At 39.4% G+C, this 20,317-nt stretch overlaps 1 protein-coding gene across 6 annotated transcripts in view; it reads right to left on the bottom strand.

Moving 5' to 3' along the window:
* The window catches only part of HHAT (hedgehog acyltransferase), a 268,672-nt gene that overhangs the window by 58,650 nt on the left and 189,705 nt on the right, over positions 1-20,317 (bottom strand). For all 6 annotated transcript variants that reach the window (XM_081026421.1, XM_081026425.1, XM_081026420.1 and 3 more), the window contains one exon: positions 8,451-8,652. In XM_081026421.1, the coding sequence (XP_080882547.1) occupies positions 8,451-8,652 (202 nt within the window). The remainder of the gene's footprint in view (positions 1-8,450; positions 8,653-20,317) is intronic.

Here is a 20,317-nt window from a genome sequence, read left to right as displayed (position 1 = left end):
CTAACCTGCGATTTGTAACATAAATCAAGCATCGAGAGCCAGCCAATCAAAGCCTCCTGAGCGTAAGTCTATCCTGTTCTCTTTTCTAGCAATAACCTTTATTTGACAATAATATGTTCTTTACTGTAGAAAAGGATGAAAATATAAACGAGCAAAAACAAGGAACTATGTGTCACAAATTATCCCACCAGTAAGAGTTAACCGCCATTAATGTTTTAGTGTATAACTTTCCATACACTTTTCTGTGTTTGCGTGTAATGGTGAATAAAAATAAATTTTTATTTTATGTATTATTCTTTGGTCTTCATTTTCATCTTTCCTCATAGTGAAATTATTTCAACATCGCCAACTTTGAAGAGAGGCAGAGTCGGCCTGACAGATGTCCTGAACCTTTTGTAGTGTCCTCTTTCCTGTCACCCCTCAGGGGACAGACAGTGGCGGTGCCAGCATTTACTCCAGCTTATTGGGTGGGCTGTTGGGTTGACTTCCTCTTTAAGGAAAAGCCACCTTAAATTGTGTGTGTTCAATACATGCTGGTAATCACAAGTGCATTGACGCCAACCCAGCTCATCGCAAACAAGGCCAGCAGCTGCTCCACAAGCTTTTTTAAGCAGTGTTTATTTCTAGGACTTGGGAGAAATGTGAGATATTTTGGAAGTTCTGCATATCTCTGACTTCTCAGGGCTTTAAGAAATGAATATATATACATGCATATATACATACACACATCTATGTTGTGTATGTATATATGTGTATGTACACACAAATGTACATAGCTGTATAAGTACATGCAACATGGTCACAGCATACATACATAATACACATTGTACATAATACGTAAACACACACTGTAAATAAATACATACTGTAAAAATATTTTGCACTAAGTATGTGCACATTACTTTGAGAAGAAGGGACCATCTCACTCTTCCACTGATAACAGGAACACTGGAAACCCAAGCTCTGCTACCTCCAACGGGTAATTTGGACTTTCTGGGAGAGACATGACACCCAGATCTGGAAAGCTTCAATATGTACATGGTAAAGTTTGGCTTTTGCTTTTTCCTAAGTTCATCTGTGGAAAACTGCTCAGCACCAGACTGTGATTAGAGTAACCACCACTTGTCTGTGCTGTAGAAGCAGAAATCAGGGACTGTCAGGTAAAGAGGCTAATCCCACAAGCCACCTAGAAAAGCCACTTTCAACCATTTACATTCAAGCCATGGCTCTCATCTTTGGCTTAGTATTTTTTCCCGGGTTACAGTTCCCCAGGGTGAAAGTATGCTGTGCACTTAGCAGGGAGAGTGGGCAAGCAGCAAACGATGAGAGAGTGACCCCTGCTTTGCTCAAACCTAAAGTGAGAGAGCTTGGAAGGGCAGCAGAATTCCCAGAGCTGGCCAGGCCCGGGGGCTGGTCAGTCCACAAGTAACTGAAAATGAAGTCTCTTTCAAAGCCTTCCCTCGGTCAGATAGCAGACTCAGTAATGGAAAGTTAAAAAGATCTTGGCAATACTTTTGCTATACTAAACATACTTGAACTAAAAGGTAGACGTATTTACAGAGTTCTACCTCTGGGACCAGAGGGCTAAGGCCCGGGTTGGGATCCCCACAGAGAAGAAAATGTATTGCACAGTGTGTTTCCTGCGTCTTTAATGAGCCTTCGGAGGGGAGACAACGGCAGGGGGGTGGGCACCAACAGGTCGTCACCCACCAAGGAACACACTGTTCATAACCACGGGCACTGCTGTTTCCAGACGGAGAGGCCCCGGTGAGCGCTACCAAACTGGCACAGCAGGCGAAAGTGACGTGTAGGATTAATATGTTCATTTAATGCTCTCCTGTTAGGTTAAGTGGCTTGCATTTCTGTATTTCTAAATTTGGCATTCGAATCCCTTTCTAGGAAGGATGCTTTGGCCTCTCTCATCTCCTTTCCTTCATTGTCTCGTGTGACAGCCCCTGTCTGTCACGTCAGCCTCATCACTGCACATGGCACTTCCATCCCTGACTTCAGGTGTGTGCGTGTGCTCTTCTCCTGGCCTGTCTGCTCCTCTCTACTGACCTATCCAAATCCCACTGTTAATTCTTCAGAGTCCTACTCAAGCCCCAGCTCTTTAAATAAACCGTTTCTAAAAGCTTAGCTCACACTGACCCCCCCCGCCCCCCCACGAACATCAGCTGCCTCCATGGCTCATTCTGGTCTCTGCACATAATGCCTTACCCTGGTCCTCACCTGGTCTGTGCACGGGTTGCCTCTCCAACTAGACCACAAACTTCTGGGGGACAGAGAAGATGACTCACAGCTCCATCTCCCACTGACGGCACACTGACAAGGTGACACACCATCCTTTCACTTCACCTTACTCGGCCCCCTGAGAGCTTCAATACCATTGACCACTCCCTCCACGAAATACCCTTTTGCTTGGTTTCTGGTAAATCACCCTCTAGATTTTCCTCCCACTTCCTGGCCTCTCCTCCTCCATCCAATTTCTAAATGTTGGTTCAGTCCTAGGCCACTGCCTTTTCTTCTCTTTCTGCATACTCCCTCTCTCTCCAGAAAGTCTCAAACATTCCCATGGCTCAAAAGATCATCAACATGATCTCCAGTATCTACCTGGCGCTTGGACCTTTCTCCTGAGCAATGCCTGTGAAGGCTAGCCCAGTCAGGATTCTTAATGTTTGTGAAGACAAGTCTATTTTTCATAGAGATCATTTAGCTCTTCATAGAGAAAAGCTCTTGTTCCATGGTTGTAGTGCCTCTTTAATCCAAAGCAGCCCCCGTCAATATGACCATCCTGATAGGAGGCCGGGCAAGATAACTTTATTCATGCGGGAAATGGAGTAATCGTAGATGCTACAATTATACATACTGTCTGACCTAAAGCCCTGAAGGAGGACACAAAAAAAGAAAAAAAAAACAAAAGGAATTAGAAGGAAGGAATCATGTCTTCTGCTCAGAGTTCTCCAGTGCTCTGCAAATTGTCTCCCACACAGGGCATTGAAAGTTTTCTCTTCATAAATGAGCAAATTAAGAAATGAAGGACCAGGTTGACTGCCTAAGTGGGCCCAGGCTAGAAAGGGGTCTGATCTGGAGAAAGTGGCTTACCTACAGTGAGCACTTGATCTCCACTTGTGGAAATGAATCCAAGCAATGGAGGAATAGATCCAAACAGATCAACGCTTCTCAGGCCAGTCTGCTTTGTGTTCCCCCAGTGAGTTAGCTGGGCTGGATCACTGACCTCTAGTGAAAGGGTTTTCTACTCAGGCCAACTAACGTGCACGTTTTGCCAGTCAGTGAGTTAGGACTCCAAAGAGCTAAGTAACCATTGGTTGACTTATGTGGATAATTTTACAATCATCCTTTTAAATGGACTGACCTCTCCAACTCTTGGGATTTCTGTAGCTACAGCTTTAAACACCAAACTGATCAATTCAGCTGATAAAATAAATGGCTATCAGCACAAAGCCAGGGTCTCTGGGTTCTTTCTGACACACCAGAGCATCAAATCCCTTCCCAGAACCATCAGACTCACTCTCACCCTCCGTGATTTTCACTGGAGGCCCGTTTGCTCAATGAAGTCTAGAAATAGAAGTTTCCCTGCTTCAGAGAGGATATAAATCAGCTTAGCAGGACACTCTAGGGGCAAAGAAGAGGGGACAAGAGCAGGGGGAGGGAGACATATTTCAATTATTCAATGAAACGGAAATCAGGGTAGGGGTGGGTGAACAGCCTGAGATGCAGACTCTCTTTTGTGTAGGAATAACTGACATGCAGCCTGAAGGTGTGTCTTCGTTCAAAGGAGAGATCAAACTGAGAATTGGCAAGAAGCAGTGTCACTCTACTGATGCTTCAAAATGTTTCCACTTATTAAAAGATTTCCATGCAGAACACAAATTCTAACTTCCCGGGAGAGCACTTGTTTGTCTAGAGAAAAAGCATGTTGCTTCAGCAGTCAGTCCTCTTTGCCCACCCAGCTTGGGGCTTTGTGAAAATGCCTTTGGTCAGCTCCCCACTGCCCTGGTCCTCAATGAGTCACAACTGATAATCCCCCTCTCCCAAAGCAGCAGGGTACCAGGAAGGCTAATTCCTTGCTACCCAGTTTCTTTACCGAATATGTGTTGTGCTCTGAACATTAAAATAGCATTCTGCCATAACTAGACCAATTAGTATCAACTCTGCTACAAAGTAAAATAATCTCCCTGTATAATGCTTAACAAGCCTCACTTTAGTAAGTTGTTCCAGTATTCAATCTATAGTCTTCATGCTGCTGCACAATCCGATTTCCTCTTGTACTCCCCTCAGTGAAGTCACAGAATATCATTTGATTCATTCATTCCCTCATTCAACAAATATTTACTGCATGCTTACTCTGGGCCTGGCAATGTGGTAAATATCAAGGATACAGATCTCTGGCCTCATGAGGCTTACGTTTCAGTAAAGGAGCTAAAGATTAAACAAGTTGTATACATTGTATAAACATTGTACAAAAATGTTTCATTGCAACTGTGACAAGTACAGCAGAAGAGACCACGTACAAGGTGCCCCACGTGAGTTATTAAATGAGACCGGATCAACTTAACAGCGTCAGGGAAGGGCACACAAACAAGGTGCCATTCAAGCTGAAATCTGAAGGATGAATAGGGTGGAGTAAAAGGAGAGAGAGCATCCTAGGAGATGGAAGCTGTGTGTGGGAGCTAAGGCGGGAGGGGCCAGGCATGTGGGGGAGGAGGGGCATCAAGGATGAGGAAAGGTGACAAGAACCAGGTCAGGCAAGACCTCATATAAGTCATCTTAAATATTGTGAACTTAGTCCTGAGAAAATGGGATGCCACTAAGGATTTTAAGAAGGACATGAACATGGTCAGGTTTCTGTTGAGAAGCATTCATTCAGCACTATGACGGTAATGAACAGAAGAAGAGAAAAGGGGGAAGCAGGGAAACAAGTTAGAAGCTATTTGGTAGACCTGGCAAGAAATGAGAACAGTTGGATGAGAATGACTCAGTGGAAATAGAAATGCAAATGCAAATGCAAAAAAAAATAATAATCATTAAGATCTACTTAGGAGGTAGAATGTACAGTACACACAGGAAGAACTGAAACAGAGGGGGCACAGAGGATACCTTGATGATTTGGGCCTTGAGTAACTACAAAGATGATGGTGCCATCTGTAGAAACAGAATGCTTGAGGGAAAGGAGCTAGTGAGAATGACTGAGGGCTAAGGGCACACGAGTTCAGTATTAGACATGCTAAGTCTGAGACATCTGTGACATATTTCAGCGGAGACATTCAGTAGCCAGTTGGATATATATGCCATTAATGAAGATCATTCTAAATTATAGCAGAGTCCAACACTCGACATTCCTTTTATTTTTTTCTAGAAAAGGGGCATATTCTAGAACTGCACTGCTCAAAATGGAAGTAGCTAGCCACATGGGGGTCTACTTAGATTTAGGTGAATTAAAATGAGATAAATTTAAAAATTAGTTTCTCAGTTTCTCAACATGGCTACTGCACTGGACGTGCAATGGACATTTCCATTATAGAAGGACATTCGATCAAATAGCCCCGCCTAGAACATCAGAGGGCTTTCCATTCACAGCACAGCGCTGACTAGTCTTTCCATGAGTGTTCAACTATTATCCTAACAATACCAAGAAACAGAACCGTACTGGACTTGATGCCCCAGACAAAGCTTTGAGGCCGAAGATGGAGAAGATATGAGAAAGAAGGAAGGATAATCCTTGTTATTCAGATGTCTTTCAATCTATCTTTAAAAAGCAGATGAAGGACGAATACCATGGAGAGAGCGCATGAGGTGCGTGGGGAGTGAACTCACAGTGTAAACACACTATCAGGTCAATGAGGGAGACTGAAGTCAGCTGAAAGTAGGAGCCAAGGAGGCAGGAAGTCTTTATTTGGATTTTGACAAAAGAATGGGAAATGGAGTCATGAAAAGAGAGAGAGAGAAAGAGGGTAACTCAAGTGAGGAAACAGTTTACTTGAAAGGTTATGTACCTTTGGAATGCCAGTTATGTGTTTCTGAAGGAAAAAAAATCTGTGCTGAAATGTATAAGAAGCAGAGTGAATGGAGGGAGAGTCCTTGGGTGAACAGGTTAAGTACAACTTAAGAATCAACCCAGTTTGAATGCCAAATATATACATATATATTTCACAGGATGTAAAGTACAGCATAAGGTATATAGTCAATGGTATTGTAACAGCTATAAACGACGTCAGAGGGGTAGTAGGTGGGGGCGGGGGGTTGTCACTTTGTGAGGGGTGTAAATGTCTAAGTATTACATCGCTTTGTGCACCAGAAACTAAGAGGGAAAAAAAACAAAAAGAGAAGAATCAACCCAGTTTGGAAGCACTAATTGTGTACGGACTTATTACAGCAGCTAATTCAGACACGGAGCTAACCATTAGGGATATAAATAGTAATGGAATCTCAACCCCGGCTGGAGGAGCTCCTAATCTAAACAGCTATCACCAACCCCCAGGCTGTTATGATGAATGGCAGGTCATAAAAACAGGTTTTACAAAATATGTTCTTGCTCAGTAAATATGTAAACTAAACATATTTGCAATACACAGGACATACATCTCACTCAAAAATGCATATTCAAAAAGTACTGCACTCTTAGGTGCCTTACTTGTGGGTAGAAGCTCAACTGAGGTAAACACGTGAGGGTCCTGGAATGGGCTATGATGGGACAGAGCAGACTTTCAAGGACTTCACCTGTGAGTAAGTGTTTTCACTGTCTTCATTCATTTTTAACCAAAATTACCAAGCCATAGGCTACATAACACAGTTTGGGTTACTTTTTTAAAACATTTTTGATTTTTAAAATGTATCCATAACGTAAGCCAGGACTCAAAGTTTGCAGAGCACTGCCTAACATGAAGTTCAAGGTCAATGTTAGACCTCCATGAAGGAACATGGAAGTGTTTTAGCCTGGGCTTAAAAGAAATCTCTGGCTTTCACAGGTGGTCACTAGGTTTCAGACTTTAGGGAAGACTGCTCAGATTTCAGGATGAAGTTTGAAACCTTTATGATACCACCTTTTACGGCTTTTCTCCCTGTTCCGTACTTGTAGCCATGATTTTCATTGAAATTCCATTTTCTATTAGAATTCACTGACATTTCTTTTCTGCTGATTGCTGGGTACTACTCCTGAATAAAATATTTATCTTTAAACATGCATAAGCATATTTAAATTCCTTCAGATGTGTTATTTTGCTATGTACTTTGTATCAGATTTTATTGAAACAACTTTCCACCTGTACTATGGCTAGCCTTATAGAAAAACACTCAAGTGAATCCTATTTTGGTAGTGTTGGTTTAAAAAAATATATTCGCTTTTGTTGCTGGGGAAATTTATCCACATTAATCATTTCCCAGTAAATTTCTTGTGTTTTATTGCCTGCCGTGAATGCTTATGCCAGCATATTTCTTTTTAGCTACTTTTTTCAGGGTTATAGAATATTGCTGCATACTCAGAACTGATGATTTCCTACAAGGTTCTAATACATCACATGCCACATTTACATGATAAAACATTTATAGTTTAAAACCACTTAAAATGTGTAAAGAAAAGTGCTTAATTAATTTTCCAAATCATTTTTCTGCAGAGTTGGAATGTGTCTGAAACCCTTAGCTGTTTTATATGCTACTGTAACAGTACCTACCTATCAAATTAGCACAGATTAAAATACCAGTACTACTCAGTATTGGTGAGGGCATTCCCATGCACTGTTGGTAGGGATGGAAATTGGCACACCCTGTCTACAGGGCAGTTAAGAAAGAGTTAAACAGTATGTATGGCAACACTTAAAAGTGAGAAAAACCTTGAACTTAGCAATTTTACATACAAGAATTCATACTGGTTTTGATATTCACCTTAATGCAGTTGATAAGTGGAAAAAAAAACAGAACACTCTGACTGTTAATAACAGGAGACTAAATACATTATGGCACATCCAATAATGAAATTCCACATGGCCATTAGAAATAGTAGAGTTAGAAATAGATTTGGTGACATAGAAAGGTGGTCCTGATAGAATCATATCTCTGGAATAATAGCATTTGTTTTAAATGTTTTATATATATATATGCACATGCACCCGTGTGCGTATGTGTGTCTATATGTAGAAAATATTTAGAAGAATGGGTATTCACTGTGGCTTCTGTTGAGGCATTTTTCTCTTCTTTCAATTCTTGTCTGAATGTTCTAATTTTTATACAATAAAAATAAAACTCTTGTTAAAACATTTATTTTTAAAAAATAGCTGCAGAAGTCTCGTTTTTACTATCCTACCTCTAGGCACAGGGGCTTTGAACCAATCTGGCAAGAATGACATACGGTGCACTGAATGTGATGACCACCTCCCCTCCCAAACCTAGTCCACCTGGCTCAGGTGTCCCCTACCACGAGCAAGGTTCCTGCTCACCAAGCTATCCTGGATGCATGGGGTCTCCACAAGCCTCCGGACTCCGTTCTCCACGGTGACTCCCAGCCAGTTGAGTGCGGCCCAGCTCCACAGATAGTCGTACCCACCATGCCAGTAGCTCACAAATGCAAAAGTCATTGCAGTGGAAAACAGTGTCCCCAGCAGGCCATGCTGGGACCCGCCCACTGGAATGTACACATACCTAGAGAAAGAAGAGGCTGTTAGGAGCCATGCAGAGGGCTGTCCCCACAATAAAATCTGTCCCCAGACTTGATATTCACTGTGTGCAGATCCTTCCCCACTTCCAAGAGGCCACAGGGCACTCCTTGAATTCTTCATCACATCACGCAAGGAGCTGGCAAAAAACGCAAGCCTCAGCTCTGCAGGGGTTTAGGTTAAATGAACACACAGGCGAAAGAACTCTCATCACCAAACCAAACAGCACTTACAAGAGGCAGGGTGAGGAGGAATGAACTTAAGAGTTTTTCAAAGGGATGCGCCCAACCCTGGAAACCCAATTACAGAATGGCAATTAAGCTTCTGGCTCCATGGGGACACCAACATTCAAGGCAGGTACGTATTTAACAGCTCAAACTATTAAGTTTATGGTAAACCCAGTATTTAAGCACAATTGCTGAAATAGCGAGAGCTGGGCACAGAAGAGGGGTGCAAGTCCGGTTCCTCCAGCATTCCAGGCAAGTTGCCCAGAAGCAGCAGTGAATTTGCAAGTGAAGAGAAAAGCTCTGTCTCACAGGTCAGCCAAATTGTCACCCGAACTGCACAGCCATCCCCTGGGTCTGTTCTCTACTGCTGAGAAGGCTCTCTGACTGCATATAAGCATGACCATGTTCTTCCATCAGTATTTTTCTGCTGGAGTTGGATAAAACTCACACTGTGGGTTGGTAGGATCTGGAGACCTAAGCATACACCCTTTACAATTTTTCCTGTTTATATGTTATTTTTTGTGGGAAATTGTATTTTGAAAATCATTTTCAAGCAGAATAATATTATAGGTAAGCCCAAAATATAAAAATAAAAACCACTCCTCAATCAATAAATATTTCAAAAAACCCACATGATTTTAATGACTTTAAAATGTCCTCCTTCTCAAATATACTCCAGTTCAGATAATAAATTATACAAGCAGCTTGATAGCCCCATTTTATGGGTGAGAAAACTGAGGCTGAGAAGTTAACTGGACCCAGGCTCACAGCCAGGAAGGGGAAGAGCCACCTTGCTGCATCTATGGTACCAAAGTTAATGTTTTCCATTAGGCCTCTGGGTTTATATTGAAAACTCTCTATGCAACACCCCAATCTGAAACATACCAGAAAGCATGGGAGAAGGTAGCCACTTCAGAAATAAGTGAAGCAAAGAAAATATTTTCTCTTGTGCAAAAAAAGACCATCTTGACAATCAAATTAGCAAACGTATCAAGCACATATTACAGGTGAAGGGATCCTCCATCTGCTGTTGAGCATTTATTTAGACCTCTGGGCAGTCCTGGCATTACCGGGAAACACAGAGTCTTAAGATATTGTTCCTGCCAAAAGGACAGGTATAGCAAGTTGAGAAACAGTGACAAACAAGAACATTAAAAGCTACATGATATGGTACTAAGTAGAGCAGGAGGGTTTAAGAGCGGGGAGAAGAAGGGGAGTGAGTGTTGGCAAGTGGGACAGGGGAGGCTTAACTGCAAAAGTCCCCACCTTGGCAAGGCTGAGAGGATGAGTTTTGCTAGGCAAAGGGGAGAAGGATGGGTACCACCACCTGACTTAGAAGGGCTGGGCAATGAGCCAGAAAAATCTGACAGCCCCAGGCACAGTGGTTTTATTTGGTGTTCTGCTGCCGCCTAGGGGCTACTTTGTTATTGGGGAAGACTACCGTCCTCGGCAGAAAACTGCATGTAAAGAAAAGGTGGGGTGGTCAAACCAATTTCAAAGGTATGAGGAATGACTGCTGTTTACAGAAACTTTGCAGATAATTGTTTTACAAGACAAGTTAATACTAGTATGAATACTCTTCTCACCTAACATGACACGTTTCACGTTGAGATTTTTATTGTATCTTGCTAATGTTAAAATGAGCTGCACTACATATACTATGTATCAGAAAGTCGTAGAATAAAAACCTGTCATCATCCATCCATACCAATGGTTCTAAGTATTGGATCCAATACTCCAAAAAGGATGTGTTTTCAAGCTTGTAATGAGGAAGCAGCAAACCCCATAATTACATGCTCAGTTATTTTAGGCATCTTGGCACTATGGCTTTGTTACTTTGCCTTGGAAATGACAGCCGACAAGAATCCTTTCATTGTAGAAATTCATATATGGCAGGTCTCCAAGGACACGAGGCTGCTTGTTTTAAACCAGAAGAGGGTATGGTTTCCATACTGGAAGATAAAAATCCCTTCTCTACTCTTACTTTCTAAAAGGCAGCAGGTTCGGCAAGGAGAGGGAATGGGAGATTTCCTTTTATAGATGCTACAACTATTGTTCCGTGATTAACAAAAACAGAAATATGTCTTTCTTTTAGAAAAGCAGTAGTATGACCCCACTTACTGCATTCCACTGCACAGTGAAATTGATTTCCCAAAGGAAGAAAGCACCACCTTCTCAGCAAAGCAAAAATAAAAGATTTCTTCTTGTCAGTGACTGTACGAGCTTGAGTTGACCCAAGGCCTGCCCCTGACAGGCCAGCTTCATGTGGTCACTGCCTGCAGAGAATGCTACTTACAAAGTTGGCACCATCTGCAGCCACCTTCTTAATTTAAAACCCTCTCACAGAATCAATGCAACACAGCCAACTCCCAACTCAGGAGAGTAACCTGCATAAAATGTAGATGTTATTAATAATATCTGTGCTTTATTGAATGTCCATAAGCCAGGTGCTTTATATATACCATTTCTAACCATTAAAACAAGCTTGCAAGGAACTAATGACTAGGCCCATTTTACACAGGAGAGGTGAAATCTGAACCTAGACTGTTCTGGTTTCAGAACTCCCCGGCCTGCGTGCTATTATGCCATTTATTATAATGGGACCATTTCTTGATGATATGCTCCTCTTATTTAAGCAAATCTTCCACGTAGTCTCCACAGAAACATCCACTCGTATTTTATAACTAAAGAAATGTCCTTTGTAGGAAAGGAATCTTGCTGGGGAGAAAGATGCTTATTATTTACAAAGGAGTCTGGGCCAAGGAGCTCAGAGGTATACCGTATTTTACCATGTATAATGTGCACTATTTTACCCAAATTTTTAAGGGAAAAATAAGGATGTGCATTATACATGGGCAGCACTAATTCCATGTCTATATAAATGTTTTTAATTCTTTTATTTCTGCTTATGAGTTAAAAGTGTAACTCTAGAAATCAATAACAATATCTGTATGCAGAGTAATACCCTGGAAAACCATAATTGGTTTTGTTGACCTTACGACGAACTTGCAATGACGATGAAGAGTTCTTGGCCCTCTATAAAGCGTAAATACCATAAATTTGTTACTGGTACATAAAAGTTCTTGACCCTTGTATCTGTTCTTGTGTTTTGTAATTATTTGTTACATAAATTTTCTTGTACCATAATATGTTAAAAAAATAAATGCTAAAATTCCTTTATAATACAAAAAACAAGTACCTAAATGTAAACAAATAAAAATTGGAACTAAAAATTTTTAAATGAAAGATTTTTGGTAAGGATAACACAAAAAAAGAAAACTACAGACCAATATCTCTGATGAATACAGATGCAAAAATCCTAAACAAAATTCTAGCAAATCGAATGCAGCAATACATTAAAAAGACTATTCATCACGACCAAGTGGGGTTTACCCCAGGGGCACAAGGAGGGTTCAACATCAGCAAATCCATCAATGTGATACATCACATAAACAAAATAAAGGACAAAAATCATATGATTATATCAATTGATGCAGAAAAAGCATTTGACAAGATATAACATCCATTTATGATTAAAATACTTAATAAAATAGGTATGGAAGGAAAATACCTTAGCATAATAAAGGCCTTATATGCTAATCTCATAATTAGCGGTGAAAAACTGAAGCCCTTTGCTCTACGTTCAGGAACACAACAGGGTTGTCCCCTATCACCTCTGCTTTTCAACATAGTGTTGGAAGTCCTCGCCAGAGTAATCAGGCAAGAGACGGAAATAAAAGGCATCTAAATTGGGAATGAAGAAGTTAAATTGTCACTCTTTGCAGATGCTCTGATGCTATACATAGAAAACCCTACAGACTCAACCAAAAAGCTATTAGAAACAATCAATGAATACTGTAAAGTTGACGGCTACAAAATCAACGTACAAACGTCCATTGCAGGCCAGCCCGGTGTCTCAGGCGGTTAGAGTTAACTACGAAGGCTGCCGGATCAATTTCCACATGGGCCAGTGGGCTCTCAACCACAAGGTTGCCAGTTCAATTCCTGGAGTCCCACAAGGGATGGTGGGCAGCGCCCTCTGCAAACAAGATTGAACACAGCACCTTGAAGCTGAGCTGCCGCTGAGCTTCCTGATGGTTCAGTTGGTTGGAGCACGTCCTCTCAACCACAAGGTTGCCAGTTTTATTCCTCGACTCCCACAAGTGATGGTGGGCTGCGCCCCCTGCAACTGGCAATGGCAACTGAACCTGGAAGTGAGCTGCGTCCTCCACAACTAAGACTGAAAGGACAATAACTTGACTTGGAAAAAGTCCTGGAAGTACATACTTTTCCCCAATAAAGTCCTGTTCCCCTTCCCCAATAAAATTTTTTTAAAAAGTCCATTACATTCCTATATACTAACAATGAAATCTCAGAAAAAGAAATTTTAAAAAAAAACAGTTCATTTTGCAATTGCAGCAAAAAGAATAAAATACCTAGGAATAAACTTAAACAAGAATGTGAAAGACCTATACGCTGAAAAGTATAAGACATTTTTTAAAAGAAATTGAATACACAAAGAAATGGAAAGGCATTCTGTGCTCATGGATTGGAAGAATAAACATAGTTAAAATGGCCATATTACCCAAAGAAATATACAGATTTAATGCAATCCCCATCAAAATCCCAATGGCATTTTTTAAAGAAATAGAACAAAAAAATCATCAGATTTGTTTGGAACTACAAAAGACCCGGAATAGCCAAAGCTATCTTAAGAAAAAAGAACAATGCTGGAGGTATCACGCTCCCTGACTTTAGCTTGTACTACAGGGTTACAATAATCAAAACAGCATGGTATTGGCAGAAAAACAGACACGTAGACCAATGGAATAGAACTGAGAACCCAGAAATAAAACCACATAAATACGGACATATAATTTTTGACAAAGAAGCTAAAAACATACAATGGAGAAAAGACAGCCTCTTCAATAAATGGTGCTGGCAGAACTGGAAAGCCACGTGCAAAAGAATGAAACTGGACTGCTATCTGTCACCATGTACCAAAATTAATTCAAAATGGATCAAAGACTTAAGCATAACACCTGAAACAATAAACTACATAGAAGAAAACATAAGTACTAAACTTATGAACCTTGGGTTCAAAGAGCGTTTTATGAATTTGACTCCAAAAGCAAGGGAAGTAAACGCTAAAGTAAATGAATGGGACTATATGAAACTTAAAAGCTTCTGCACAGCAAAAGAAAACATTGACAAAATAAAGAGGCAACCAACTGAATGGGAGAAGATTTTTGCAAACAGTGTCTCTGAAAAGGGGCTAATATCCAAAATATACAAGGAACTCATACAACTCAATAACAAAAAAACAACCCAATTGAAAAATGGGCAGAGCACCTGAAGAGACATTTCTCCAAAGAGGACATACAAATGGCAAATAGACATGTGAAAAAATGCTCAACATCACTAATTATCAGAGAAATGCAAATAAAAACCACAATGAGATATCACCTCACCCCATAGTCAGAATGATAGTCAGAATGGCTATCATCAACAAGACAAATCATAAGTGTTGGAGAGGCTGTGGAGAAAAAGGAACCTTCATACACTGTTGGTGGGAATGCAGACTGGTGTAGCCATTATGGAAGGCAGTGTGGAGGTTCCTCAAAAAATTATGAATAGAATTACAGTATGACCCAGTAATCCCTCTCCTGGGTATCTACCCAAAAAATCTGAAAATATTTATACATAAAGACAAGTGTGCTCCAATGTTCAACACAGCTTTACTTACAGTGGCCAAGACATGGAAACAACCAGAATGTCCTTTGACAGATAAATGCATAAAGAAGTTGTGGTACATATACACAATGGAATGCTATTTGGTGGTAAGAAAAGATGAAATAGTACCATTTGTGACAACATGGATGGATCTTGAGATTATAATACTAAGCAAAATAAGTCAGACAGAAAAAGCAGAGAACCATATGATTTCACTGATATGTGATATATAAATCAAAAACAATGAAAGAACAAGACAAACAAATGAGAAACAAAAACTCATAGACACAGACAATTGTTTAGTGGTTACCAGAGGGTCAGCGGGGAGGGAGTGGTAGATTAGGGGAAAGGGGATCAAATATATGGTGATGGAAGGAGAACTGACTCTGGGTGGTGAACACACAATGGGATTTATAGATGATGTAATACAGAATTGTACACCTGAAATCTAACTTTACTAACTTTTACTAACAATTGTAACTTTACTAACAATTGTCACCCCAATAAACTTTAATTTAAAAAAATGATTTTTTCCCCTGTAAGTTTGGGCCAAAAACATGGGTGTAAATTATACATGGCAAAATATGGTAAGTTCAATTTTTTTTTCTTTTTTAATTAAATTTATTGGGGTGACAATTGTTAGTAAATTTACATAGATTTCAGGTGTACAAATCTGTATTACATCGTCTATAAATCCCATTGCGTGTTCACCACCCAGAGTCAGTTCTCCTTCCATCACCATATATTTGATCCCCTTTACCCTCATCATCCACCCCCCACCCCCTTACCCTCTGGTAACCACTAAATTATTGTCTGTGTCTATGAGTTTTTGTTTCTCATTTGTTTGTCTTGTTCTTTTTAGTTTATATACCACATATCAGTGAAATCATAGGGTTCTCTGCTTTTCTTGTCTGACTTATTTCACTTAGCATTATACTCTCAAGATCCATCCATGTTGTCACAAATGCTCCTATATCATCTTTCCTTAACGCCAAATAGTATTCCATTGTGTATATATACCACAACTTCTTTATCCATTCATCTATCGAAGGACATTTTGGTTGTTTCCATGTCTTGGCCACCGTAAACAAAGCTGCAATGAACATTGGAGTACACGTGTCTCTATAGAGAAATGCTTTTATATTTTTGGGGTAGATACCCAGGAGAGCGATTGCTGGGTCATATGGTAATTCTATTCGTAATTTCTTGAGGAACCTCCACACTGCCTTCCCACCAACAGTGAATGAGAGTTCCTTTTTCTCCACAGCCTCTCCAACACTTGTTACTATTTGTTTTGTTGATGAAAGCCATTCTGACTGGGGTGAGGTGATATCTCATTGTGGTTTTCATTTGCATTTCTCTAATGATTAGCGATGTTGAGCATTTTTTCATATGTCTATTTGCCATTTGTATATCCTTTTTGGAGAAATGTCTCCTTAGGTCCTCTGTCCATTTTTCAATTGGGTTGTTTGTTTTTTTGTTGTTGAGTTTCATGAATTCCTTGTATATTTTGGATATTAGCCCCTTATCAGAGGAACTGTTTGCGAAAATCTTCTCCCATTCAGTTGGTTGCCTCATTATTTTGTCAATAGTTTCTTTTGCTGTGCAGAAGCTTTTCAGTTTCATATAATCCCATTCGTTTATTTTAGTTTTTACTTCCATTGCCTTTGGAGTCAGATTCATAAAATGCTCTTTGAACCCAAAGTCCATAAGTTTAGTACCTATGTTTTCTTCAATGCAGTTTATTGTGTCAGGTCTTATGCTTAAGTCTTTGATCCATTTTGAATTAATTTTGGTACATGGTGACAGATAGCAGTCCAGTTTCATTCTTTTGCACGTAGCTATCCAATTCTGCCAGCACCATTTATTGAAGAGGCTGTCTTTCCTCCATTGTATGTTTTTAGCTTCTTTGTCAAAAATTATCTGTCCATATTTATGTGGTTTTATTTCTCGGTTCTCAATTCTATTCCATTGGTCTATGTGTCTGTTTTTCCGCCAATACCAAGCTGTTTTGATTATTGTAGCCCTGTAGTACAAGCAAAATTCAGGGAGTGTGATACCTCCAGTATTGTTCTTTTTTTTTAATATTGCTTTGGCTATTCGGGGTCTTTTGTGGTTCCAAACAAATCTGATGACTTTTTGTTCTATTTCTTTAAAAAATGCCATTGGGATTTTAATGGGAATTGCATTAAATCTGTATATGGCTTTGGGTAATATGGCCATTTTAACTATGTTGATTCTTCCAATCCATGAGCACTGAATGTCTTTCCATTTCTTTGTGTCTTCTTCAATTTCTTTCAAAAATGTCTTATAGTTTTCAGCATATAAATCCTTCACATCCTTGGTTAAATTTATTCCTAGGTATTTTATTCTTTTTGCTGCAATTGCAAAAGGAATTGTTTTTTCTATCTCTTTTTCTGAGATTTCATTGTTGGTATATAGGAAAGCAATGGACTTTTGTACGTTGATTTTGTAGCCAGCAACTTTACTGTATTCATTGATTGTTTCTAATACCTTTTTGGTGGAGTCTTTAGGGTTTTCTATATATAGCATCATGTCATCTGCAAAGAGTGACAATTTTACTTCTTCATTCCCAATTTGGATGCCTTTTATTTCTTTCTCTTGCCTGATAGCTCTGGCGAGGACTTCCAACACTATGTTGAAAAGCAGAGGTGATAGGGGACAACCTTGTCGTGTTCCTGAACATAAAGCAAAGGGCTTCAGTTTTTCACCATTAATTATGAGATTAGCTGAGGGCTTGTCGTATATGGCCTTTATTATGTTGAGGTATTTTCCTTCTATACCAATTTTAGTAAGTGTTTTAATCATAAATGGATGTTGTATCTTATCAAACGCTTTTTCTGCATCAATTGATAGAGTCATATGATTTTTGTCCTTTATTTTGTTTATGTGATGTATCACATTGATGGATTTGCGAATGTTGAACCATCCTTGTGCCCCGGGAATGAACCCCACTTGGTCGTGATGAATAATCTTTTTAATGCATTGTTGTATTCGATTTGCTAGAATTTTGTTTAGGATTTTAGCATCTGTATTCATCAGAGATATAGGTCTGTAGTTTTCTTTTTTTGTGTTGTCCTTACCAGGTTTTGGTATCAGGGTAATGTTGGCCTCATAAAATGAGTTAGGGAGTACTGACTCTTCTTCAATTTTTTGGAAGAGTTTGAGCAGGATTGGTATTAGATCCTCTTTGAAGGTTTGGTAGAATTCACTGGTGAAGCCATCTGGTCCAGGACTTTTGATTTTGGGAAGGTTTTTGATGACTGATTCAATTTCGTTACTGGTGATCGGCCTGTTAAGATTTTCCAATTCTTCATGATTCAGCCTTGGAAGGCTATATGTTTCTAAGAACTTGTCCATTTCTTCTAGGTTACTGAATTTGGTGGCATATAGTCCTTCATAGTATTCTTGCATGATCCTTTGTATTTCTGTGGTGTCCGTGATAACTTCCCGTTTTTCATTTCTGATTTTGTTAATTAGTGTCTTCTCTCTTTTTATCTTAGTGAGTCTAGCCAAGGGTTTGTCGATTTTGTTAATCTTTTCAAAGAACCAGCTTTTTGTCACATTAATTTTTTCTATTGTCTTTTTGTTCTCTATTTCATTTAGTTCTGCTCTGATTTTTGTTATTTCCTTTCTTCTGCTGACCTTGGGTTTCGCTTGTTCTTCTTTTTCTAGTTTTTTAAGGTGTAACATGAGGTTATTTATTTGGGATTTTTCTTGTTTCTTGAGTTAGGCCTGTAATGATATAAATTTCCCTCTTAAAACTGCTTTCGCGGCATCCCAAAAATTTTGGTAGGATGTATTTTCATTGTCATTTGTTTCTATGTATCTTTTGAGCTCTCCTCTGATTTCTTCTTTGACCCAGTCGTTCTTTAAAAGTATGTTGTTTAATCTCCATGTATTTGTGTTTTTTCTTGCTTTCTTTTTGCAGTTGATATCCAATTTCAAAGCTTTGTGATCATAGAATATGCTTGGTATGATTTCAATCTTCTTAAATTTGCTGAGGCTGATTTTGTGTCCCAATATATGGTCTATCGTTGAGAATGTTCCATGTACACTAGAAAAGAATGTATAGTCTGATGTTTTAGGATGAAGTGCTCTATATATGTCAATTATGTCCATTTCATCTAATGTGTCATTTAGGTCTGCGATTTCGTTATTTATCTTCTGTTTGGATGATCTATCCATAGCTGTCAATGATGTATTTAAGTCCCCTAGTATAATTGTGTTTTGGTCAATTTCTCCCTTTAGTTCTGTTAGTAGTTGCTTGGTATATTTCGGTGCTCCCTGATTGGGGGCGTAAATATTGATGACTGTTATGTCTTCTTGTTGTATAGTTCCCTTTACCATTATGAAATGTCCATCTTTGTCTCTTGTTATCTTTTTCACCCTGAAGTCTGTTTCATCGGAAATCATTATGGCTACACCTGATTTTCTCTGGGTACCATTTGCTTGGAGTGTCAATTTCCACCCTTTCACTTTGAGTCTATGCTTGTCCTTGTAGCTGAGATGTGTCTCTTGTAGGCAGCATATGGTTGGGTTTAGTTTTTTGATCCAATCTGCTACTCTGTGTCTCTTTATTGGTGAGTTCAGTCCATATACATTTAGGGTGATTATTGATATGTGAGGATTTCCTGTCATTCTGTCTTTAGTTTTCTGGTAAGGCTGTGTCTCTATTGTTTCTTTGCCTTTTTGTTGTTGTCTGTTATTTCTGTGTGGTGGTATTCTATGATGTTTCCCTCTGTTTCTTCTTTTATTACAGTATATATTTCAGATTTGGATGTTTTTTGAGTGGTTACCCTTGAGTTTATGTAAAAGAAAGTTTGATATTTAGAGTATTCCAGTTTCTTCAGTACGCTTACTTTCTCTATTCCCATATTCCAGTTCAGGCCTTTACGCTCCCCCTTTTTATGTTTCGGTTGCCACAAGTTGTCCCTGTTGATGGTGGTCTAATAGCCTCCTTTAGTATTTCTTGTAGTGCAGGTCGTGTATTAGAAAATTCCCTCAGCTTCTGGATGTCTGGAAAGGTCTTTATTCCTCCTTCATATCTAAAGGAGATCTTTGCTGGATATATTATTCTTGGCTCATGATTTCTCTCTTTCAATAGTTTGAATATTTGGTTCCATTCCCTCCTAGCTTGTAGAGTTTCTGCTGAAAAATCTGATGATAATCTAATGGGCTTTCCTTTGTAAGTTACCGTCTTCTTTTCCCTGGCTGCCTTGAGGATTCTTTCTTTGTCATTGATTTTAGACAGCTTCAATACAATGTGCCTTGTTGAAGGCCTGTTGGGATTGAGGTAATTAGGTGTTCTATTTGCTTCTTGGATTCGAGGATCCAGTTCTGTCCACAAGTTTGGGAAGTTCTCATCGACGATTTGTTTGAATATATTCTCTGTTCCCTTCCCTCTTTCTTCTCCTTCTTGTATGCCCATTATTCTTACATTGCTCTTTCTGATGGAGAAAGTTCTTGTAGAGTTCTTTCATTTCTTTTAAGTCTCAAGTCTCTTTCTTCTTCCCTCTGTGTAAATTCCAGGTTCCTATCTTCGATGTCACTGATTCTTTCCTCCATCTGGTCAACTCTACTACCTAAGCTGGATATTTTATTGTTAATTTCTTCTATTGAGTTCTTAATCTCCAGAAATTCTATTTGGTTCTTTTTCAAGATTTCAAT

Source organism: Rhinolophus hipposideros, assembly GCF_964194185.1.
Source record: "Rhinolophus hipposideros genome assembly, chromosome: 19".
NCBI lineage: Eukaryota > Metazoa > Chordata > Mammalia > Chiroptera > Rhinolophidae > Rhinolophus > Rhinolophus hipposideros.
This window is presented reverse-complemented; position numbering and strand designations above follow the sequence as displayed.